This window comes from Rhopalosiphum padi, chromosome 1 (genome assembly GCF_020882245.1).
Source record: "Rhopalosiphum padi isolate XX-2018 chromosome 1, ASM2088224v1, whole genome shotgun sequence".
In the NCBI taxonomy this organism is placed as follows: domain Eukaryota; kingdom Metazoa; phylum Arthropoda; class Insecta; order Hemiptera; family Aphididae; genus Rhopalosiphum; species Rhopalosiphum padi.
Genome location: NC_083597.1, coordinates 57,999,335 through 58,026,909, shown reverse-complemented (window position 1 = coordinate 58,026,909; position 27,575 = coordinate 57,999,335). Strand labels below are relative to the sequence as shown.

General features: G+C 29.7%; 1 protein-coding gene across 4 annotated transcripts in view; it reads left to right on the top strand.

The window, feature by feature from the left end:
• LOC132931711 (motor neuron and pancreas homeobox protein 1-like) overlaps positions 1 to 27,575 on the top strand; it is an 87,611-nt gene that overhangs the window by 29,528 nt on the left and 30,508 nt on the right. Inside the window, exons 3-5 of one of the 4 annotated variants that reach the window (XM_060997661.1) lie at positions 7,000 to 7,041; positions 16,657 to 16,753; positions 16,968 to 17,091. In XM_060997661.1, the coding sequence (XP_060853644.1) occupies positions 7,000 to 7,041; positions 16,657 to 16,753; positions 16,968 to 17,091 (263 nt within the window). Of the gene's footprint in view, positions 1 to 6,999; positions 7,042 to 16,656; positions 16,760 to 16,967; positions 17,092 to 27,575 lie in introns of all 4 variants that reach the window. The other 3 variants (XM_060997660.1, XM_060997663.1, XM_060997662.1) reach the window with 3 other exon arrangements.

Genomic DNA, 27,575 nt, shown 5'->3' with positions numbered 1-27,575 from the left:
AAATGGATAGTTTTTACCAGTAAATAGAAAAAAATAATGCACAACTTTTGTAAAATATTTTCTACTTTTGAAGCTATCAAATGTTATATAATATTATGCATTTTGTTAAAATCTGATAATCCATTTTTTAATCACTCATACTAAGTATATCAAGATTTATAGCATATGAAAAATTGGCTTTTTCCCTAAACTATTCGTGTGTAAGACATTCATATTTGATTTTTGGTGAACTCAGCATGAAGGACAAATAATAGGTGGATCTTCTTTGTTCATTAGAAAGCTATGGGATATTTGTGAAAAGCCTGTTTATTGCTACCTCAATTTTGTTCGACATATCGATGTGATTAAGATGATATATTTTGCTTTATCGTAAAGCTTGATAAATTGGATGTTCTATATTGTATATTAACAATGGATAACATTTGATTTTAACCAATAATTGAATATTGTTTATTGATATTATTAAAGCATCACGAGTGATGCATGGAACTCACGGTAGAGACTAAAAATGTTATGACATTAAAATAAACTCTGTACATATATTTTAAGTGAGTAGGAACCCCAATAAATTAATTATTACTCTATAGGGTGCAATATTTTTCATTGATGAAAAGTAGGAATAAAAAATTTAATTAATAATATATAATATATATCTAGTGAAAGTTCAAGAGTAGATACTTACCCTACTACTATACGTAAGTACATGTACAACATCTGACTTTTAAGAATATTAAATTTAATAAATCGTATACAATATATACGTATACCTACAGCTTATTGAAAACATATAATCATCACATGAGTACATGACGTATATTTAATTATTATAGGTATTATAATATAGTACTACTAATTAGTAGTAATAGTAGTATAATAACTTAGTATTATTTTACTTTTTACTTTCAGCCAATAATTGAATTTTTATTTTTTTATTTTAACACAAATATCAGACAACTTCTTGTTAAACCAAATTTATAATACGCATATACTATATATAGGTAGGCGCTGTATAGTATTAGTTGCCTTTTCTGCATAATACTGCTGAATTAGATTTCATGTCCTTTATATTATGTGTCCAATACATAATGTGCACACTGCCATTGGTCGACCTAACAAAACCATTTATTACGGCAGAGCAGGTAGCGTTTTGAAGAAGGAAAAAAAATTCTGCGTCCTATATAGTCATACGCAGCTTGCAGCGTAATCAATCCGATTATGTTATTATGTTAACTGAGACCGGAAAATTGCGTCTTTCCGGACGGTTCAAGAGACCCAGATTCCGGAAACCGAGTAGAGGATTATTTAGCTTTTAAATGCATCATAACCGGCTTACATTAACGGGCGGCCAATAAAACGGTGCGCTTTAGTAGCTATAAATATCGTCATTCGCCACCGGGGTATATGCTGAAATAAATCTAATTCACTCCAATGAAGCGTTTTGATCAACGTCGAATACGTATATAATATTATAATAAATATATTATGTATAAATGCTCTTACCTATGTTAGGCTACGTCGTATAATAATACAACGAAACAAATTGCCACCATGCGAAAACACTATACCTACGCCGTTTATACCTATATATAATATTAGCATTATTAAAATAAATTGGTACATCTACGAAGATATTCGTATTTACCTCAGGTGTTCGGTTTAAATCTTTGTTATAGATTGTTTTTTGATGATAATTATTGATGTATATTAATTATACCTTTTATATAAATTCATCTAGACAATAATAGCAATACACGTTACAAAATAAAACAAATTAATAGAAATAAAAAAATCTTAATGAATATTTTATGTTACCCTGTTGTTACTTTTACAATTTGCATATTTGTATACAACACAAATAATATGTATAACCTAATTATATAATATGTATAACAAGTCAGATGAAATATACCATTTAATTACATAATCTTTTAGAATCAATAAAAAGTTATTTATCATTTTCATTAAACCGCTGATTCAAAAATCCCATAAATAATATGTTAATACTCTTTAAAAACGGTATAGAATATAGATATTACGACGAAAATACAATTATTCTCTGCGGACATTGTCTTATTTTCAGCAAGAAAATTCCAAAAATGATCAACGAGCTTATGGTTTAACATTAAATGTATTTTAAAGTCTAACTCCGGCTTTTAACAAACGAAGTCACATACTTATTTTTATATATTGTTCGGTTATTTCCTTATTGATGATTTACATCAAACAACATTTTATAGAATGAAAATAATAGTTTTTATATTTAAGAAATGTACGAAACACGAAAGCATATTTCAAAAGAGATCGCAAATATGACTGATCAACGAGAAACAGCCATATAATACAGACATAGATATTTTCTGAACTGTTTTCGACAAATTATATTGATCGACAAAATAACAAAATATATACCTGAATCAATGTAAACACTATTTCGAAGCGGCAGTATTAATATCATTAATTAAAAATAAATAAAATGCAATAAAAAATAAAATTATTATTATAGAATAATACAGTAGGTAGAATAATTTATACTACATAATATTTTCAATTTTGATATCTTACTTCAAATTTTTTAATAGAAAATTTCACTTTTCCTAAAATATTAAATTATAAAAAATATATATTTTTAGATATAGGCACAAATCCTGATATACTCGTAGATATGATGAGTACCTAATAAAGAAGTGATTATATTTCGACAAAAATTTATGAGAAATTATTTATTAATATTGATAGCCTTAATTCATAAATTACCCTATCAATATAAGTAGATATTTATCACATGAATCATTATGCTGTTTGGGGGCCAAAAATAGTATTTATATTTGTAATAAATAGTATAACTAATAACACTACTGTAATTTGAAAAAAATATACAATTATGTTAATTAGCAAATAATAAAATCAACTATCTAAGATGTAATTCATTCTTTTCACACAAATAAAATATTTCAAGAAGATTCGTGAAATTTTCTAACCTTACGTTTATTACATAATTTATACATCTCATACGTAGAGTTGATATTTTACCATCATAAAAATATATTAGTTGTATAATTGTTTAATAATATTGTATACTATTATCCTACTTCAATAAATGTTACCATATGCGAATATGCCAAACGGCACGGTACAATATACTATATAGTACCATCACGCAGAACAATATAATATGATTATATACCTTTTATGCGTGACTGTCGAAAGGTGTTGGCATGCGCGTTCATGGAGTTATCTATATAATATACTCTCAATACTATTATATTATAGAAGAATACTTTGCGCCCGGTCGGTCGACACACAACATACATGTTTAAAATATATATATGGCGTAAGGGACTTACATTAAGTTGATGAACTCAATCCGGCCGATTGCCCAGTGCCGTCAGAGAGCTTGTAGCCTCGTCGAACCTTGCATTATAATATATATATATATATTATGTGTGTGTATATGTATATCAGGTACCGTATACAGTAGCTCCATTTAGAGATTTCACGGTGTTTTGCCCGTCCGATCGCCCGACCGGAAAGTCGCCGCGCGCACATGCATTATCCCGACGCCGACGCAACCCTCCTCGCCCGACCGCGCCGTCGCCCGTATCGAGTTTTGCCCGCCGCGCCGCCTGTATTCCCGACGGAATCGGCCCGTACGCGTATCACATCGAACACACACACACACACACACACACACACACATACACAAGTATAATATATATAAAGTGGCGCACATGACGTATAATACTTATTTGTACGCGTTTGTATAATATTATACATGTACATATTACACGCGTGCAATCGTATACGGTCGATTAGGTGCAGCGTCCCTGCAGAGTGTGTGTGTGTCGAGTGGTCACCGCGGAATTAATTTCTCCGCGGGGCTATATAATATTATATTATAACATCGTCATGTACATCGTAATGCGAGCGACTGCTGTCGTGCTCAGTGCGGCCGGTGTATGCGACTGCAGTGTGTATTATTATGACGTGTACATCGCTGCTGCAGTGAAACCCGTACATAACGGTCATCGGACAGTAACGCGAGACCATCGTAAAGTGTCCACTGTAGATGGATGGGCTTCACTGTTATTTCAGTCAAAATCGCACACGCGTATCTATATTAATTGATAAAAGTGTATTTTTATAAAAATAATAAGTCCATAGTAAGTATTAATAATAATAATATAATATTGAACATAATAGGTGTACACGTATCTCTATAATTGATTATACGTACTGTTATACATACGCGATAGTCATAAATATGCACAATCGACTAAGTTATCGTTACGGTGATAAGTGATAACCCCCGACTTGAACTAAGATTTTTGTTGTCCGTTATAAAAAGAGACCGTCATAGACTGGTCGAAATGCATTGCATGAAATATACCAAAGATAACTATTTTCCGGGGCTTTATAATTTTGTCCGTTAAGAAAAGTACCCGTTTTACACAGGTGTCTGTGGTCGATTCGGATTTCACTGTATTTAGACGTCCTGCTCGGGATGTGGTTATTAACAAATTATAAACCTAAATGTATTATTGTACGCTATATAGTATAAGTTATGCACGGAATATCGTGTTGTGCGTGATAGACTCGCCCTGCACGGTCGTTTTGGTCAAAATATTAATAAATATAAATGTAATGAAGAAACGCAAAAGTTAAATTATCAATAATATTGTTATGATAATACGAAATGATTTCAATACGTAGACGACCGCGATAGTGTGTATTACTTGTCATATTATAATCCGTATAATACCTAATTAATAGTGGTATCGACGAGATATCGTTACCACAATTTTACGTGAACGGGTTTATAACATAATTGTATAGCGTGAGGTTATCGATTATTAAATCGTCATCGTTTTTTTAGTGACCGACCTATAAGACCGTATTGACAAACACAAACCATCATACCTATCATAATCCATTGCCAAGGCGGCGGGGCCCACCAATATGAGATCGCTTTCGTTAACTCTCCTAATCCCATTTTAACCGTTGACAACTTATGGTTTTTTTAACCTACCTGCAGATAATTGCATTGTACCAACTGCAAAAATTGATATTTTTTCCCGACACGCGGACCGTTGTGAAGCATTACTAACCTATATAGCTTTTCGTGTAATACTAATAACACTATAGACCACGCGTGATTACATGAACCCAACTCGGCGCCAATCATTCCGACACGTGTTAATAATAACTCAATAACCACATAACTGGTATATTACCTTATCTAACAGTCACATATAAACTATATATATATATGTATGTATGTATCTCGCAGTACGTGATAGTCAAAAAAAAAAAATCACCGGGTTACCGACCGCGAGACGAATTAATCAGAGAATCCAAACGGATGGTGATGGTGCCGCCGGAATTCCGGTTGATTGGATCGAAAAGCTCGCGATTGTCAGCCCGAGGAAAACGTGAGGATTAGGCCGTCGACCGTTGTCGCCATGTTGGATCACGCAGAAGCTATTTAAAGTATTTCCGTTTATTGCGCTCCTCGCACGTCGTGTCTTGCAGCGGACACATCCCCTGCGGGCCGTGCGTAAGCCAAATTCTCGCGTTTCAAATGGTCGTCCCGGCAAAAAAAATACCCGTCCGTTATTAGCAATCATATAACCACCACTGCACTGCCGCCGCCGGTTACTTTGGTATCCTCCGGCGACGGGTATGCAACGGCGGGGGTGAGATGAAAGCGTGCGTCGACGTCGGCCCCGAGAGTAAATTACGAGGCATTTCGATAAGCCACCCGTAATGGGTTATTGGCGGGCAAATATTTTTCAATTTAACACCCAAACACCCTTTTATATACTTACAGCTTGCTCCGTCGCTACGATCATCGTTATATGTCTATATATATATATATAGATATATCCATATATATACAGTAGGACATTAGGTAGTCTATCACTCGTAGCTGCCGAGTTTTTCCAACCGGAAATCAATATAGCAATAATTATTATTAAGTTATCATCGTCATTGTAAACTGTTTGTTTCCATAATATTTATAAACATTATTCCCTCCATCACCCCTCATCGTTAACATCAATAATCCTATTACCACCTTACTATTATATAAAAATATGCAGGGCATTAACTACGGTTAAAAACACCAAAATTTTGTATATTTTTTTAACGTGATAATACGTAACTAGTTTATGTGACCATTCTATTTAATTGAAATATATCTTGATCGCGCGCGGTGTTTGTTAATGTTAATAAGTTGTGAAATTAGTTATAAAATACAATTTCGTAAAATGTTTTTGTTTTATCATGCTATGCGAAATATACATAATACATCACTTGTTATATACACTGTATACACTTTTGATTTAAAATTAAAATAAATCAATCAATATTTCTTTATTTAATAATTTAGTTAACACAAATAAAACATTTCTTGAACTTTTGGAGTGCATTATACGCAGAAATAATATTTAAAAAAATAAAAAAACAACAACATTAAATTTAAACTTTTTTTTTACTAACTTAATTCTTTTTATATATTATATAAATGTATTATATATATATATAAAACATTGAGGAATGTAAATCTTGTCATACTAATATACAACTGGTGTATAGATTATTATAGTATATAATACCTATACCTATGGCACAATTTAGAAAAAATAATATACAAATTAATCGTATTTACACCCTTTCCATGTAAGTCGCATTGTTATTTATAAATTAATTTTGTATTATATTATAATAATAATATAATATTGTATCGAAACGCATAAGCACAGTGTTTTAAATTCGATCGAAAATAAAATAAATAGGTATATATATTTTTATATTTTTGAAGTACTTAATCATTTTTTTTTTTTAAAAACACTTAAGCAATACTATATTTCATTAATCCATTAACAATGAAATTTTAAATTACTCTTATTTTAATTTAACATTAAAATTGGATTAATTATACTTTTAAAATGTTTAATGAAATATCTATTAAAACGTTTACATTTTTTTTTCTCATTCTAGATTCTGAGTGGATCATGGAAGCCATTGGTTTTACAATGATGGGTATTTTTTTTATTATATGATCTTATAATACATATATCATCACCTATATTAATATTATTTTACAATTTTAATGATGTGTTAACTTTAATATTATGTGGTTTAAATTGAACAATTTTTAAAGGTTTTAATTTTGATTGTACACATTTTTATATTTTAGTTGATTTTTGAGAATATTTTCAACTATAAAATATATGGTTTCAAGCATTGTGATTTAAAAAAAAAAATATTTCTTTATCTGATTAAGTGTAATTGTTTTCGTTTTATTTATTTAATTTTTTTTTCATTTAATCGAGTACGCAGTTAATTACCCCGAAATTCATATAGATAATTCTTCCTTTATTTTAGGTGTACCTTTATAGTATAGGTTGATACATCATATATAAATTCATAAAGTATCATAATCACATATTTTATGTTTTTTTTCCACTAGAGATTCTTTTTTATGATTTATGAACGTATTTATTATAATTAGGTATACAAATGTATCTGTTTATTCAATGCATATCATGAAAAACAAACTCTAGATCATTATAATTTATTGCATTTCTACCTACATTAAACATCTTTGATATTTGTATTAATATAATCTTATATACGTATATTTACGAATATAATAATATTAATAAAATAGTCTTCAGTCGTGACGTTTTAAATATATTTGTAATGTTTGTCAATCACCGGATCCTTTATCTGATAATAATATTATAATACAATTTGGTGTGCTAAACTATGATATTGTGTAATAAATAACACTATAATTATCTTAATATTTTAGTGTTTAAATTAGAAAAAAAAACAGTTGCAATCACCGGAACGGTCATTAATGATTTAAACGTGCGTAAACTTCGGCGGTTCTGCTATCATCTATATATGACAATACACGCGTATTACATAACATTTTTATATCATATTATTGTGCATGGCATAAGGTATTAGCTATAAGGATACCTCTGAACTTGCAGCTGGATGGGATTTCATCATCGATGACACGAGAGACAGCAGACACGGCGACGGGGAGAGGAGAGGGAGAGATAGTTGAGACCTTTTTACAAACCACCCATTTACACCGCATCTGTTGTGTTCGGCACGGCATTCACACGGCCAATCTATTTCCCTCGCCACATGCGTTGCTCGCGTACAATATTATATGTGCTGCCGTTGCCGTTGTACTCGTATCAATTCCCGATGGACCAGACGTTTAACACTCCATCGGATTTCACCGTGTATCGAAACATTATACACATACACTATCCTCTGTATGTGTTTGTTTGTGTGTGTATGCGTGTGTTTATATGTGTGTGTGTTCGGCTCATCGACATAAGTGGTGGACGACAACGGACTTGTAATTGAATTTCCAAAATTTCCTCTCCTATACATCCCTTTGATTGCTCTCCCTCTCTCTCTCACCCTCTCCCAACTTTTGGCACACATTTCAACACCATCACCACCACTACACCGTGGTCGATTGACTATGTACCACGGCAGTGCAGTGTACTAAGAAACAGTTCAGGCTTGCCCTCTTACATAGTAGTTTTCGTCCCCGGAGACTTGCTGCAACGTGTCCCGCGTTTGTTACAATATGTCACATGTTTCGTCGTCAATTCATCATATATTATACTGTATGATATAATATGGGTGCCTAAACTAACGTCACTAACGCGAGCGTTTTTTCCAAACTGCATTGCGATTTTTGATTTATTTTATTCGAGTCTCGCTGTATAATTATATACTGTTGTCACTATCACCGCGGTGCAGAGCAATAATTCATCATACCACTATATTATATTTACTAATATCCCACACGTGTTATTCAATATTTTTTTAGGCATGTTTTGTTATAAACATTGACGAGAAAAATATCGTGGACGTGTTAAAACAATAATTATCATTATTATTAATACTTTTTTGGAAAATCGCGTCACACAGACATATTCTTATGAGTTGTAGGTTTGAGGGAAACAATAAAGCAGGGGTGTAGGTGTGAAGTAGAGAAAACATGTTGTCAACGTGCCTATTGTAACGTAGACCTTATCGAATTTACTGAGACCTTAATTGTTTCTCTGTCTCTCACTTTTTCTCTTTTACAAAACATAATAAATGCTTTCAAATTATAGCATGTGCAATACGTAGGAAGAATTTTAGTGTTCAACTGTGTATTGTCGTGTTTTTTTCACATATATACCCTCAAATCCATTCATAAGAAAGGTAAAAAAAAAACTATGAAGTATAGCGTGGGCATAGGTTTCGTGGTACTTATTTTAGAGTTATTAAAATGGATAACAATCTAAATTATGACAAATACTTTGATGAATCTTAAAATTTATTTGTTTTAATAAAATAATTTGTATAAGTTTGGATCAAAAAATCTGTGAAGCAGTCTAAAGATTATTTTATTATTAATGATTAATAATTAACATTACTTAGCGTAATGATTTCGGTGTGATAATTTTCTTAACTTATATTTTTTTTATTATTTAGTAATTTTAAATCTGCGTCTATCAAGTACCACGAACAGAATCGCAGCGTCAGGGAATAATTTGTGCATTCGGCAGAAAAAAGTTCGTCTAATTCACGAAATCAGCAAACAAATATTTCCGATTTCTCGAAGTTGTTAACCAAATTGCCGATTTCACGTTTTCAGCAATTTCGTGAATTCGGCGTAATATAGGGACATTATTTGGTAATGACAACTTCGATCACAACGTTAATAACAGTATGTTTATTCGCCGTGTTGTCTCAGTCTTACAAATAGGTACACATAATACAAATCATAGCAATACTTACGTAAAGTTTTTAATTTTAAAGCAGTTGTTAGAATTTTAAAATAACCTTATGTAAAAAAAAAACAAAATCGATTTAGTCAAAAATTTGATTCCTGTAAATATTCTCGTTTTTATTTAGCTTTTGTTTTTTCTGATTATAAAAATTATACTAAGATTTTTTAATTTTACTTCTAAAGTATAAACAAAATCCAATTTTCTATTCAAATATGCTCTCAAAAATCGGAGAGCATTTTATCGACTATACTTGCCGTGTACACGAACACGACAAACATAAAACTACACCACTGTAAAATAAATACATTTTGAATGTAAAAGAGTAAAACGGATTTCTCTAAACGATATTAATGTTCGATTATGTTATGCGTTAGTAAGATGGAAACATCACATCACATGGGGTACAACGTCCTCTTAAGTGAGGTGTATTTTTGAGAGGAGTATTGTAAACGACCGCTTGTGGCTGTACCTATATATATATATAATAATATGGTTATTATAGGTGGGCAACGAGGGCACATATATTTATTAGGTAGTAATACATATATTATATATATATATCGGTACATCGATTAAGTGATTTTTATCACACTGAACACAGTAGCAGATCGTATTTTGGCCAACAATAACGGAAATAATGTTTGAACAAGGGAACATCTGCAACGTGTGTGTGAGTGTGCCGTAAGTGAAGGGTTAGGTGTATATATATGAAGGCGAGGAAGAATAAAGAAATGTGACAGGGAACTGACAAAATGTTGGCAACAATGAATCGCCGGTTGCACGCGACGCCCACCGTTTTTATTATTATTATTATTTTGAAAAATAAAAGCACTGCTGCGGTAACATAATAACGTTTATTTTATTTATTATTATACGTGTACCGCGGCGAGTGTACCAGGTATTATACATACCGTTTGCGGGACAAAAACGTCTTTTATTGGTTCCAACACTGGTGGGCGGAATATTTTGATTAGCGACCTGTCAACGGCGGGCGGACAATGCTATGACTATATACTGCCAAAAATTGAAAAGGGGTTAGCTAAAGTTACACCTTTTCCGTAGGATTATTCACCGGCCAACACACATAATAATGGGCGCGCGTATTACATTATTGTGTACCTTCATATTATAATACACTCGAAAATCGGTATTTAACACCCCCACCCCAACACAAACACAAAAACATAGCTACCTTCCTCTCACCACTCGTCGCATCCTTAAGCCGTCACGGCGGATGTACACTTATGTGTAGGTAACACGCGTAGTATTATTATTATTATTATTATTATACGAAACGTCGGCTATTGATTTCCAGCGGATTTTACGAAAACACCAATTATTTGTGTCGCGCTGCGCGATATCCGTTCGCGAACCCCATAATAAATAATAGTGCACCTCTCTTCACGGCGAAGGACGATCGTTTGAAGAATAAACCCGCGCGTTCGTCCATCACCTTATATATCTATAGTATCCGACGTCTTAACGATTTCACTCACGTTCAACCGATGCGCTTTAATATTATACTCGCGCCTATTATAATAAGAACATGGTCGGGGAAGGACGATAATATTATAATAAGTCTTTAAATATAACGAACTTGTATTCTTGCGTAGCTATGGCGGCGGCTTAGATATTCACCGGAAGTCCCAACGCCTCCCGCAAACAATACAACTCAATACCGTGGCCAAAGTAATTATATTCGTCCACAATGTATTCAAACATAATGTCTGTTTTAAAATACATGAAGTGAGTTCATTGTTTGTTTCTCGAAGACGAGGCAGTGCTAAAATATCACATTTGTCGATATTTTTTTTTTTACAAACTACAGGAAAGACCACGTTATCGTGTATTATGATAATATATTTTATCGATATTAATCTGTGTGCTTTGTTAATATCATTGTTTTTCAACAAACAGTTTATCATATGAAAAGGACTTTATTCAAGATATTGTGTATACAAGTTAGCGGGGGTGCTGAGGGTATATTGGATAAGAGGTCGCCAACATTTCGACACTATAAATTATATTAATAGGTATAAAAATTGACCTACACCTAGGCCCCCAAATCTCTAGTTACAAAAATAATAAACATACATTTTACTTACTAAAATCGTTCTCAAAATTCGCTTGAACTTAAACTTTAACTTAAGAAATTTAAATTCTATTTTTATTTTTTATACATAAAATAATCAATTTTTATACTGAATATTTTAATACAAACAAGATGGAATCAGTGATATTAGGCACTCGTCTATAATTCGATGCAATATAGGTATTAATAGGTGTGCTTGAAAGTTAAAATCAATAACCAATCTTCATCTCCAAAAAATGTCTCGTGTCAAGTTTATTGAATGAGCCATAATCTGAAAATATTCTACAATATCATTATTTTTTTTTTATATTCATCTTTGTCCAATTTCAAATCGTTTAGTAATTTTACATTTTTAGCTCTTTTTACACAAAAATATGATTCCGTTATTGCAGTATAATTAAATAAAAAAATAACACATAATTTTGTTAAACAAAAACAATCTGCCATAATTTCGCATATATAGTGTCAACAATTAAAATTATACTATTTACTATGCCTTAATTATTATTATGTTCCATATTACAGTTTAATTTTAATAATTATCTATTGTTTAAATTTATAATATATTATTTATATTTCATTCAATTTCCACACATTATTAATTAATATATAATAGCATATACTTTATAAATATTAGTCATATAGGAATAAACAATAAAAAAATTATCAATTACAATAAAATATAAAATTAAAATATAAATTATTATCCCATCTTGTATCTCCTATCTACAACGACACAATTCCATGTAGAACTTGTCCATACCATACTTCTCAAATCTAGTGGTCTAGAATTTTTTAAAACCAATTTTTCCTTATTCTTTGGTATTAACTAGTATTTAATAAATATTTATATGTGGTGACAATTTATAATTATTAACATAATTTCACGAATAGTAAGAAAATTATTAAGTTTCCATACCCACTGAAATCTGAATAATCATTTATGTGTGTACAATAAAATATTATAAACAAGTTATTGATGCAGTTTTGCTTATAAATTGTTTAATTTTATACAACATCTTTTTTAAAACTAAAGAATTCAAAATATTGACAAAACGTAAATAATACAATGATTTATACACAGACAGAAATTATAGATTGAAGAGACTTCTCAATGGACATTACATATTATTAAATACATATCGCTTGATATCGCTTCGTTTTTTGTTTTAGTGATTTATTTATTGACAACAAGTATCTTATCTTTATATATCTAGTATACCAAGTCTATAAAGAACCAATAACCATATTATAACTAGTAGACCGTCTGAATGGTATCGTAAATCCATAATACAAATTATAATAAAACATAATATATCAGAATCTGAAATGTGTATACAAACTAGTTTGTGAACAAGAGTATTTTAACTAAGTTTTTGATTCGTCACGTAGTTTAATAATACATTTATTTAGTATTCAATACTAAATTAAGTTTAAAACGTTTTGAATACAAATGAATTACTAAATAGAATAAATACGTTATTTTTACAAGCTTAAAGTAAATTAATTTTTTTTTTCTTACTGGGAGTTATTGTGACATATCAATGTTCTCGATTCTGGCGTTTAAATCGATCAGAAAACAATAGATTGGAAGTTATAACTTAATAACAATGTTATAAAAACAATGAAACCGAGTTCTAATAAATATTGTGTTTACAGGGTTATAGTTAAGTCGTAGACTTGATTTTTATCTAAACAACTAATACTAAAATACAAACTATATTTGAGCATAATATATTGATTTTATAACCAATAAATATATGTTGTTATAGACTTATAAATATTATTCTAATTAATAATATTTATATGTGTTATGAAGTATATACCGGTTACTGTGCCTCGCTATGTAATATTATTACATTATTTCATAATGAACGGGAAAAGTCGTACTGCTACGTGCCGGAGCACACGGTGCGGCGCGGCAGTTTCGGGAATCTTCATTAGACCGATTGTTGAACTGCGCCACTGCTTGAAGGCTGTAATACACATAATATTATTATAATATTTCGATAATGTAATATTATCATTATAAGTATTATACACAAAATGCTGAACCGAGAGAACGCACGACTCGCTGTACAGCTATATATGTGCACCGTGCAGAGTACACATACATAATATAATATGAAGGTATACCGTGAAGGATATAATATATACGACGTGGGTGCAGTGGTGGAATATATATTTACTGTTGCGGCAGCAGCGACGACGCACACCAATTAGTGTCCCTTAAATCAAATAATAGATTTATATATATATATGTGTATACGTTTTACACCGTTTGCGGTGTCTATTCTGGTGCCGTAATCGTAAGTTTGGCAGTTTGCACACAAAAGTTAGCAAGGCAACCGGCGGCGGCGGCGCCGCCCTTTATACGGAAAAGACGCAATCGCATATAATCTTTCCCCGTGCCCCGACTCTTATTCTCGCCACCCCCCACCCCCTTCCACCGCTATTTACCCGGTTCGATCAATCTCTCTCGCTCACTCTTTCAAAATCCTATTGCCACCCCGCTATTACTCGGCTCTCACTCTCTCGTTATTCCGTCTCTCATCCGACAAACGTTCTCCTCCCTTTTACAAACACACGTACGCACGCACGCACGCACACACACTCGCGAGCACACATACACCACCATGGCCTTTATAAATGCGAGTACGACATAATAAAACCAGCAGGTCGCACTGCCGTCACCATGGTTACCAGAAACGAACCATAGCTTTTTGCCATCGAGTGCGTGTGCGTATATGTGTATGTATACACACACCGCGACCGTGTCACGCAGTAAACACACACCCGCTCGCGAACGTGTATACACCATTTTTTTATTATTATTATTATTATTATTACTTTTTTTTTTTATTGCTGTTCCCCAATGAAGAAAAGCGAAAAAGTTGTTTTTATTATTTATTTTTTAAACATCCACTATAATATATACACCTTATTCTTATTCATCAGTACCTACCTATACTTGATCGGCGTGAAAGCAGTGTATAACTATTAACTGTACAACATTCACTTAGAAATTTAATCATATACTCATATATGTTATTATTATCTAAATATCTAATATAATAATATTATATTATAATAATGATAATGGTATTCGATTCTTGGGATATAACAGGTGTATCTGCCTATATGTTAGTCTCTCTTACTCTGTCTTTCTTTTTAACTATTTTCTCAACGCATATGATTATGGGTATAGCAGACGATCTCAAATTCTTTTTTACTCACCACTCGTGTATTATGGATTAGCCGATTAGCCATGTACCAGTACGCGATTAATGTCTTTAAACATAAATATTCAAGATTATAGATTTGTAAAATATTACGATTATTTTAATACATCTGTATTTTAATTTATTTGCCGTATACCGTAAGCTTACCATCAAAATGTACAACTCCTGTTTAATATCACCATATATAGTATACCGATACATAAAAAAATATGCACTGTTCATACTGTATGGGTATACATAAATATAAGATATGAGACGCAAGTCTATTTTTCATTAAAAAAGTCTACTTGAGTCGTGCAATTTTATTCAGTTAAACGATTACTTCTAATTTATTGAACAATAATTATAATTTCCCATAGATACTACTATTTGATATCGTCTTTACAATAAATTTGAATATTTAAAATTATCATTACATTTTTAGGAAAATATTTCATTTCTCAAACTATGTAAACAATTTTATATGTATGTAACTCAAATTTGATTTAAACTTTATAGTGATTAAAAACAAAAAATAATAATATATTGATATATAGGTAGTTTTAATAAAACCTAAGTTTAATAAAAAATATCAAATTATTTATATAATATATTATAGTTTGTATTATTTTGACTATCATTATAATCTCATTTATAATTAAGTAAATAAGTTATAAATGTTATAATGTAGTATTTAATTTTATTGTTTAGAGTTTTTTCATAAAATTATTTAATTTCATTTAATTATTTTATGTAATCTTACTCTTACGTACTACTTACATTATACATTGTATAATGTATATAAATGTAGAGGTACGAAAAAATATATACAAGACGTTTATTGTGTAAGCCATGGGATGTCAAAAATATAATTTGTTTAAGTAAACAATAAAGCGCATATTATGAAGTGGCACTTGAAAAAACAGTGCCCAATTAGTATGAAAGTACGTGTAAGATTGTGTAATATTGTTTATTTTTGCGAAACAAGTAACAATAAATATATATTGTACAAATGTAAATTAGAGGGTTATTTGGACGACAAAATAATTTGTCGTTTATGAAATATTTTTGTCGACCGTTTTTACCTCTACTTTACTTTTATTTGCATAAATAATATTAAAACTTTCTTATTTTGAATATTTAAAAGTGTTATGCTTTTAATAAAGCGATGTAGCGCATCTATACTTACTTATGACTTTATGAGTAAACATTCTATAATAATAAAACACTATTATTGAATTTAAATATGTATAAGTTAAACAATTATTTTAAATAACAAGAAAATATTATTACATGTATGTATTACATAATAATAATACATTATTTATCTTTACAATTGTTTATATAATATAATATGTGCACAATTTAATCATTTACGTTTTCATTTAAGGTGTAAACAATATTTATATGATATGTTGTTAAATACAAGCTCGCCAATATTATTTAAAATGCCCCCGTAAACATTATTCAATTTACCGTGAAAGATTTTTAATTTTGTTTTAAATAATAATATTATTTTTTTCAGGATTAAGTCATTTAAACCATCAAGAATCAGGCAAAGATTACAGTAATGAAGCAATGACAACATCATTTGGTTCCAACAAGAAGAAGAAAAAAAGAAGGCACAGGCAAGCATTTAAATAAAAAAACCCCACACTTTTAAAAAGAAAGCTATGATTAATTATAAATGAGGAATTCGATATCATTACACTTTAAAAAAATAATTTAAAGTATTTCATCAATTAAAAATTAAAAATAATAGCTTACCATTATTTAGATCCCACATTAATCTGTATTAATTAAAAACATTTATAACTTTTATTAATATTTATATAGGACAATATTCACCAGTTACCAATTAGAAGAATTAGAAAAGGCTTTCAAAGACGCTCATTACCCGGATGTCTATGCAAGAGAAATGTTATCCTTAAAAACAGACTTGCCCGAAGATCGAATACAGGTAGGAATATTATGGTTATTATTTATTAGATATAATTTTATCAACATATCTGTCTAAAAGTGATACATTTATCATAACCTATATAATAAAATAAATATACTAAAAATAGTATTTACATTTTCCAAAGTATTTAATATAGAGTTTAATTAATTGATGATACACATTACGTTCATATAAAGACATAAGTAGTACCTACGTTAAATGTTATTACATACATAATAATGAATTACGTTTTTAAAAAGTTTAAATATTGTTATTGTGTTACTGTATATAGACATTATTATACATACATATGTTCAAAGTTGTATGCACTTATTAATAATACACTAAAGGTTTTATATTACGTTTGGGAAATTATTATCGATATTAATGTCCTATTTCACAAGATTTTTATTTACTTTGATTATTTTAATAAATATACAATACACCGTATGCAAACAATTATAAATATGCATTTATATAGAATTGTAACTAACAATATTTACACTCAATTTATAATATTATTTAGATCAACGGTTGTTACGCACGAGTAGGCATATTTTACGAAATATTATGTATACTGTATACACTATATAGTGTATATATACCTATGTTATTTTTTGAAAAAAATATTGAATTTTAATCGATAAAAATACCATAATATATTTATATAATTCGAACTAATAAATTATTTCTAAATCTTCGTTTAAACAATCGGTTAACAACGAAAATAACTATATGATTTATTATAGATATACTGTATACTAAAGAAAACAGACATCTAGTATAATATTATATGTATAATGATAATTTTGTATGGCTTTTCATATGAACAAAGATAAATCCATTATCCAATAACACCGATATTATATAATATGTATATAAAAAGTAAAATTTAATCTCCTTTCTATGACTAAAATATGTAAGTTGATATATTTATGAGCTCAATTTTCATAACGGCCTTATTCTTCGCTACAAACTTAATTTATTTGCTTATTGGATTAAATATTATACTTCATTAATTGTATTATTTGTAGTTTTATATGCAGTATTGTATACAATACGTATTCCTGACGTTACTCTTACGGCCTTACCGGAACCCCAAAACACCCACTAAATAGATTAAGAGAATTAGGTACATTAAACTTGTATTTTCTAAGTACTTTCAAAATAATAGAATACTGAATACTGCAGTTTTAGTAGTACTGTGGTAGTGTGGTACAAAATTATTAGACCTTAACTATAGATAATAATACGAGCTTAAAATTATCATTTTGTATACCTATTTAAAAAAAAAAATGTTAGGATATATAGTTTGTATATTATTGTAAATTTTAATAGGTTTTAATTATGGTTAACAATACGTACGTATACTTATAGCCATTTAAAATCCACTATAACCGAGATTTCTTCTATAATACCTACATCATAAAAGATACATTAAGTTACAAATATATAAATATTACTACATAATTATTCGGGTTTATTATATTTATTTTCTGCAGTCTTTAAAACATATTATTTAGACTTAGATTTAACTCAAACCAGTTATATGTAATATTTATATAAATAATAATCGTAATATATAACTATATTATTATGGGTATCGTGATAATATTATATGATAATAAAAATGTGCGTATAAAAAGTGGTGATATATATAAATATATATGTATGAAATGTAATTGCGACGAGTTAAGTGCATCGAATATACTTCCGTTTGAGGTGTATACTGAATACAGCTAGGTATATGTGTGCACTTAATAATAATTATATAATGGTATACATATACGGTGCACGGTCGGGGTGTGAAGGAAATTGAAAATATTTATTTAACTGAGGGAATGGTTTTGGAGCACAGCCATTGGACAAGTGGCCAATTAACGTACAGGGCGGCCGAGGCGGAGTCTATACGCAGCGGTGGCCGTACGGGCGGCGCGAACCATTAGACGGGAAACACGAAACAACTGGCGAACGACGCGTAAATTTAGAAACGTGCACCTAGCAATTATATATTACTGTTATATACCACTATTACCACTATTACCGCTACTGTACTCTGCGATATTTCAGTCTATACTCCAAACACGCACCACCGTCCGCAGTTTTTTAAAAGGGGAGGTCTTTGTATAATAACTAGTGGTGTAGTTGTATATACATAATATTATATACAACTATTGAACTATTGAACTATGCATATATAATATATATATATATAAATTATATAAGTTTGAAACGAAAAAACTATTGAATTTATCGGATAAGTCACCCCTGCAATGGCTGCAACTTTATGCATGATATATATATATATATATATATGGTACCTGCTAATCTGCTACGACCAGTCGGAAGTCGACAAAACATTTTTTTTTCATATCTTGTATTACGGGTATACATTATACAGCATACAACCAATTAAAAAACTACAGAAAGTTATTTTACATTCGAAAATCGTGTAAATATAATATATGTAGTTACACGCAATTCTAAGGTGAAAAAAATGTACAGGATTATTCACTAAGCATGTTCGACCCTGTTTTTCCCCTTAATTATAATAAATTTATTAAAATTAAAAATCAGAATTGTAACTTCATTATTGCAACTTAAAGAACAGAATAGAAGTGAACATGATTGTTGAATTATTGTGTACCTATACAATAAAGTAAATTGTTTAATAGTGCGATAGCGAGATGTCACATAATGGGATAAAGCGATATTTAGCCAATCAAAAATATTGTTTTTCAATATTAACTAATTTCAATATAAAATTTGAATTTTTAATGTAATTGATAAAAAAATATTTGATTTTATATTCATCTAAATCATCGTTGCTGTCTATTTTAATTATATTTAAGCAATTTTATTTTAAAATGAGTGTTAGGGATTTAACTTGATCAGAAAATGTTTATATTATTTTATTAAATTAACGATAATAAGAGTAAAATATAAATAATTTTATCTTCGTTAATTAAATCGTAATTAAGCTTTCGGCAAGTTAAAAATTATTTCTAGTGACCTAAATACCATTCTTACCCATTGTGCATTAGCGTCGTATTTTTTTCATTAGTTCATGAAATGGTAATGCACATGTAATCAATAGGTTTAGGTATAGGTACATCAAAACTGATTGCACTCGTCGCATAAATATAAAAATATCTACATATTTTTTTTTACATAATGTTAGTAATGGATATAAAAAAAATAATAATAAACAAATCATAGACGATTGTCTCACAATACACAAAAGACATCGCTGCAGCACTAGTATATTAATATATTATATACTCATATTATACAATACGATCATTGAAACGGAATTCTATTTATGATCTACACACAGTTCGGTTCCAAATACATTTATCGTTGCATCCATTCAACCGTATACCTACACAGCTATAATATTATTAATAATATATTACATTATTATAATATGCAAGTAAAATGCAAAGGACACATCATACGAAGAATAAAATGAGCATTAACATAGGAAACAGTGTTTGTACAAATAAAATCGTTTTATACGCTCATATAACATTATACCTATAAATTGTCACCGTCTACGTATTTATTTAATTTTACGTCTTGTAAATGCTAAAGACGACTCTAAGAATGAGCTATAACTTTATAAGAAACCCATGACAGAGCTCATTTGCAAACTCGCAAAGAGAAAAGAGTATGGCGGCCATTATGAATTATGATTACGATGACGTGCGTACAAGGTAAATTATTATTATATTATTATCATTGCATTCGTACGATCCGGTCGTGTAATTAATCAAAACCGCATAAACGTAGTTTGAACGATACGTCTGAGGGTACTGTGGTGTAGTACAGTTTTAATTAAGTCAGTGCTTTGATTTGTGTGACGTAAGTCGGAGTTACCCTTAATTTATTTTATGAGCCAAAGCGCACTTAATAATTTAATCTGCAAGCTGCAAGAAACACAGTGAACGATGACGCTGAGTATAATATATACATACTTTTTTTTGAAAATGTAATGCTTTTTGTACTCTAAGTCACAACAAATGTTACCAAATACTAAAAAAAATAATTAAAACTACGTACGATTTATACAAAATCAAACTCGAAGTTGAAAATATATGAAAATCCCTCTGAGTTAATCTTCTTTCGGTCGATGTACAGTATTATTGTTACCGTGTTAAAAAATTATACATAATAACATACGCATTATACATATATTTTAAAGAGTTGATCCGTTAATCATATTACAAATATTCGATTTACTAAATAATCATCAATTCTTAATACCTACATAACTTATATATATACAATATACATATATAAATAACATTTCAAAGAAGTATAATTATCTTATTATAGGTATACCTAGTATACCTACTTTCCTGTATAATATTTTATATTTGAAAGTTTGTGTATTCTTTAAACGGTAGAAAATTAAAAAGATAATTATTCAGTATAGTATGTAAAATTTAGAAAATAATATTCCAATGAACTGTTTAAAGATTATATCATTAACTTATTATTTTGTGGGATAGGTACATCGGATTTGCAAGATTTTTAAACATTAAATACACATAGCATAGCAATAGGTATGGTCGTATAGGATATTAGGATAAAACATATACCATTTCCTCTTTCGACACTTATGATTAGTGAATTTGGTACATAATAATAAATTAAATAATGTGCATGGCATATTATATTATATTATACAAATAAAATGTTCTGTAACAGTGTTAAGAGGGATTTAAGTTCCATTCAAATTTTATAGCGTTCGTATGTATAATATATATATTGTGTTTGAATTTATATTCTGTTATGTGGATTTCAAAATGATACGCCCAAGTGTCAGGCTGACCCTTGTAATTTTTTTTTTTGTCATCAAGTCCGTTTGGTTTCATTATCGACGTTTTTGCAGAGATTTCCACCATTTAGGGGCACTGTGACTAGCCGTGCCGTGGCGCCCCGCCGCGATGTTGATTTGAAAATAACTTCCCCCCTTTCTTCATCCGTTTAAATATCCCTCTATCCCACCATCCCTCATCCCCTTTCACTCTCTAGGACTCCCGTCCAGTAGCGGTGAAAATAACATAGTGTCCTCGAGTTCTCTCCCATCACACGCCCCCGAAATCGAATGATTGACTGTTTACGACACACAGTATACATCTGAATCGGAATATATATATACTATACATAATATTATGTTCGCTGTATAGAAATATACACACATAAACTGCACACATACGCATGCACGTGTACACTTTTATTTTAAACATAATTGAATATGTATCTTGATTAAAAATAAAATAATTGAACATATCTAAATTACTCGTGAACATGTCAATTTATAAGAAGACAATTATAAATGGCATCGCGATAATATCGTGTATTAATAATTATGCATCTTATACAAACGTCATGAATAAACAAAATTGTAACGATAATTTATAATACTATACCATCTATATACAGGCATAATATTCAATAAGTTTGATCCGATAAGCAATGGTTGCATAATATTTTAAGTGTATAATGATAATCCATACATTAATTAAAATTTTTAATAAGTACCATTAGACATTTAATTTTTGATACCTATAGGTACTATATCTGATCTCCATTAAAATATTCATCCGATATTAACTCCAGTAGGTATATCCATTATAATTGACTCCGGTGATTTTTTTTAACTATACTATGGTACTCGTGGTGCAGATATATTGCAGCAGTATTTATCTTTAATACGTCCCCAAAACAAGTGATCACATAGCGTATAAGGTTGTGTGACCTAAAGCATCGTAGTGTACTCGTATTAATATAGTTTTAAAATAACCGTGCAAAATGATTCCAAATAAAATATATACGTGTACGGCAATAAATCGACGTTGAATAATAAAAATTGTCTACATTATATAATTAGCGTGTAAATCAGTAATATTATTACCCGATAAGATAATATACAATTAGGTTTTAATATTACATTGTTGTTAACAGTATTATTAAACAGGTATCTCAGAGATAATTTCAATGTAGACAAACCAAGGCATTTATGTCCGAAGGTGAGATAGAAAAAAAAAGTTACATGTGCAAGGACCGGAGTTAAAAAAAATATAAAATAAATATATATAAAAATATCCCAGTCATTATTGCCAGGACCATTGTTGTGTGTGGGCTGATTACTAGAGGAGACAAGTCAACCCAGAAATTATAAAACGCTGAATCACAATTATATTTTATATATGTGTATTTACATTATTATACACGCGTGCATAATAGCCGTGTGCGCGCGTACGATTATTATTATTATTATCATCGTAACTGTCAGTCTTCGGGTATTCGGTGTTTGATAGAGAGGTCGTTATACCCACGTACGGCCCGGATGCCGTCTCGTTACAACTGGATCCCAATAATTGGCAATCATCTATTATAATGATTTTACAAAAAACGCATTACGGTCCAAGGCCCACTTGATGGAATAATAATAATAAAAATACACATCTCTCTAAATAATATATACCTCTTTCTCTCACACCTTTTCTCCGCGCACGATAACGTTTTGTAATTGTTGACGGTTCCCTCAATTATTATCATTATCATTATTATTATTATTATTATTATTATTATTATCGTGGTAAATAGTTATAATGACTGCGTGAAAAAAATAAACACATAATATAAATAAATGCTAGTTTTTTATAATTTCGTATGATAATATGTTATTACCGTTTTTTATTAGTTAAAATATAATTACTATCTTCACAGTTTTCGGTCCACTACTATTGCTGCGGAAACCGTTGCCGTTGCGTTTATTACAATAATTATCATTGTTGATTCCGCGAGCCGCGTGTGTGCGCGGATGCGAAAAAATAATAATATTTAGGTATAGGTTTATTGTGCGAAACGTCCGACTGCGTGTGTTTTTCTAACGGCGTTTCGAATGAATAAAACTCCATTCGGTTACAGTGAAATACGATTTAAAAATAACACGGTTTTATTTGCATTGTACAGCTCACCTGTATTAAAATAATAATATGCCCGGTGGACGCGTAATGTTATTATCAGAAAAAAAATATGTATAACGAATTTAATATTATAATAGTTTGTTCACGCGCGCGTATATGGATTGCCATCATAATATTATTGTTGTGGTTACAAATAACAATATCGCATTATATGTGGCCGCGAAATAATGCAAGTATTATGCCTTGTCGTAAAAAACACTTTTCGTGTTGAATCATGTCCCTCGACGCGAGCGTGGTATAATAATATTATGTTGTGTGCTTTGAATAATAACCGTCGTAACCTGTCAACGCATCCGACAACACATTATTATTTTTTTCTTCTTTTTTTCTCCACTAGTTGTTCCCGCGGTTTTTGCCTTTAAATTCCGACGGATAATGTTATGCCCGCCCTCGATCGCAGTGTTTTTCTTACGTTTTATTTATATATATATATATATATATAATATATACTTTTATTATAATCATCATCATCGCATCTATACAAAAAACAAAATATAATAGGTATAATGTGAAACTTGTTTTTATTTTTTATACTCGTATATAAAAGTTGAAATCATCATTTATTATTGTTCGCGTTTAAAAGTATAATATATTAAATTTTTACCTTTCTTTCATTATCTATTACATACATTTCCGTGTAATTAATAAAAAATATACGGCTTTTCTGTAATAACCTAACCATTATTAACGAATATCTTCAGTTCCTACAAATGGTATGAATATAAATATATTTAAATTCAAAACTATATATTTTACTACATCGGAAAATTATTTTTAAATAAATAGATGATCAATTACTACTAATAACCTTTTTCAAAGTATAATATCAAAAAATACGGTTTCATTTTCAAGATTATAGTCATTAATCATTATATTTTCACTCATATTATACGTTTATGTTTTATTTTTCATAAATTATCACTTTATTATTATTATTATTATTATTATTTATTTTTTATTAAAACAAAGTATTATATTTACAATTTTTATCTACGCGTTATACAATAAGAAATACTTAATGTAAGATAATATTTAAATTACGAGAAGGGGAAGTCGCCTATTGTTGGCACCCCGTTTTCAATTATTACTTGAAATTTAAATTTTAAAAACTATGCATTATAAAAAACAATGTATACGGATAATGGTATGAAAATATTGTTTAGGTTCTGTAACGGATTATTAATAAGAGCTTGTTAGCAAGTAAAAATGTTTTTAGAAACTGAAAATAGATATTTTTCTAAAAAACAATAAAATATAATTTTATTATTATAGTTAGGTATACTCTTATATGAATTCAAGTGCCTCTACTTAATACCTTAAAATAATATATTATTACAATATGTCATATTGAGTGAAATAAATAATAACGAACCACAAGTCCATAAATAATGAAACGTCAATAAATGTATAATAACTCGTATATAGAGTTATTTATCCAACATGGCTATGATATTATTATTAAACAAATGTTTTTTTTATTTATTTTTAAACAATAACAACAATAACTAATGATGCGACGGCAGTAAGAATATCATAATTCATAACATTATTTTAACCGAATGAGGTGAAATTCATCACTATTATATTATGGTCTGGTAGTGGTTATGAAAATGAGTTCAATCGTTTGCATAGTTACATACAATAACGAAATAATGTAAAAAAAAATAATTTATTAGTCAACTGCTGTCAGCTATTTATAGGTAATACGAGTAGGTATATTATTTATTATTGTATTCTATTACATTTCTATACAAATATTAATAATAAGTAATAACTGAGTATGATATACGACGATTTATTTTCATTGGTAAAGCTGTTAATAATAGATAAATACATCTAAGAAACTTTTAACTTAATGCTATATAACAATATATAGCTCGCTGGTATCAAAAATAGTTAGATAATACATTATAATATCAGGTACATTAACCGCCACACAATCGCTATTTAAGGGGTTTGATATATGCAATTTTAATGAAATTTTGAAAAGAATTACATTTTTTAATCAAATATTTATTTTAAATGCTAATTTAAAGTGACAAAGTATTTTAAAAGTGATCCTATATCAGCACCAACAATGATTGTCGCGTAATAATAAGAATACAAAGAAAAACGGCTAGGCGTGGAACAAACTTATGAATAGGTATGAATGGTATGATACTTAAAGAGTATTTAAAGTATATTTACTAAATTATCGCACTACACAGAAGAGAAATTTATCAGTGGTATGGTGTTTATATTTATTTTTTAATCAATACTCAATATTTTTTTAATAGACAAATAAAAAAAAATAAAAAAAAAATGAATCTTTACGAATTTAATTCAAATTTAATTTTTGTCTTTAAGTTAACAAAAAAATAAAAATGCAAAACCATAGATAAATGTCTTATATTATTATTAAGTATGGTAAAAATTTGGTAAAGCTAATATTGTCTTTGTAAATTTGACCCACATACATCCATTTATATGAATAAATAACGAGTGATGCGGTGGACACTTATACTATCATTATTTTAACTATAAAAAACACGGGGCACATGTCTAGGTCAAGAATATTGAGAAGTTGGATCAAAAACATATTATTATTGTGGTATTTTTATCTGTGTATTGAAATTTAGCAGCGATCATGAAGGGAATTCCTCAAATCAGAAATCAAAATTATTTTTAACCTATCGACTCATATTGTACTAGTCATACCTAATCATAAATTACGTAAAACTTATAGAATTATATTAAACTAAATTACGACACCGCGTTATATAATTGAGTATAATTTTATTTATCATTTAAGTGGAATGCAATGATTTTAAAATATTTTAATTGCAGAATTCTATAATTTGTTTAGTACAATGTTTTTTTTTAATAATTATAAAAGCCGATTATCCATTTGCAAATATTGTAGGTGTCTTCAAAAAAATCGTGATCAACGCCAGTCATGATAAAATATTAAAATACCTCTTCAAATCCGACTTCGGGACGAAGCGACATAATAATGCTTGTGACTTTGTGAGCGATGTAATTTACAGCAGCATTAGACATTAGTGCGTTATATGCATACATTATAGGAAATAGGTATATACTATAGACGAGTATTATGTATATACAGTTACTGCAGTGTTGCACAAATAATTTTCGTATCGATACGCGTAGACACACATTTATAATATATTATTATCTATCGATCGGTCGGCGATGGCGGTGGTTGACTATATAGGCAGTGTATAGTGTAGTGGTCGGCCTTTTGTGGGTCCGGACAAATTGAATAATACGCGAATCGATGTAATTCGACGTAACCGTCCATGTTATATACATACGCGTACATATTCGCACGGGAGTGGCTCTCGCGCTTTAACAAGGATTAATGCGTTTGGTAAATAAACTTAACAACACGTAGTTATATCTATATGTAATATACGTATGCGTATATATATTATTATATATATACATATATATATAGCCGCACCGGAAGCTCGGCCTTTGGCATTTATAACAGTTTTCTGC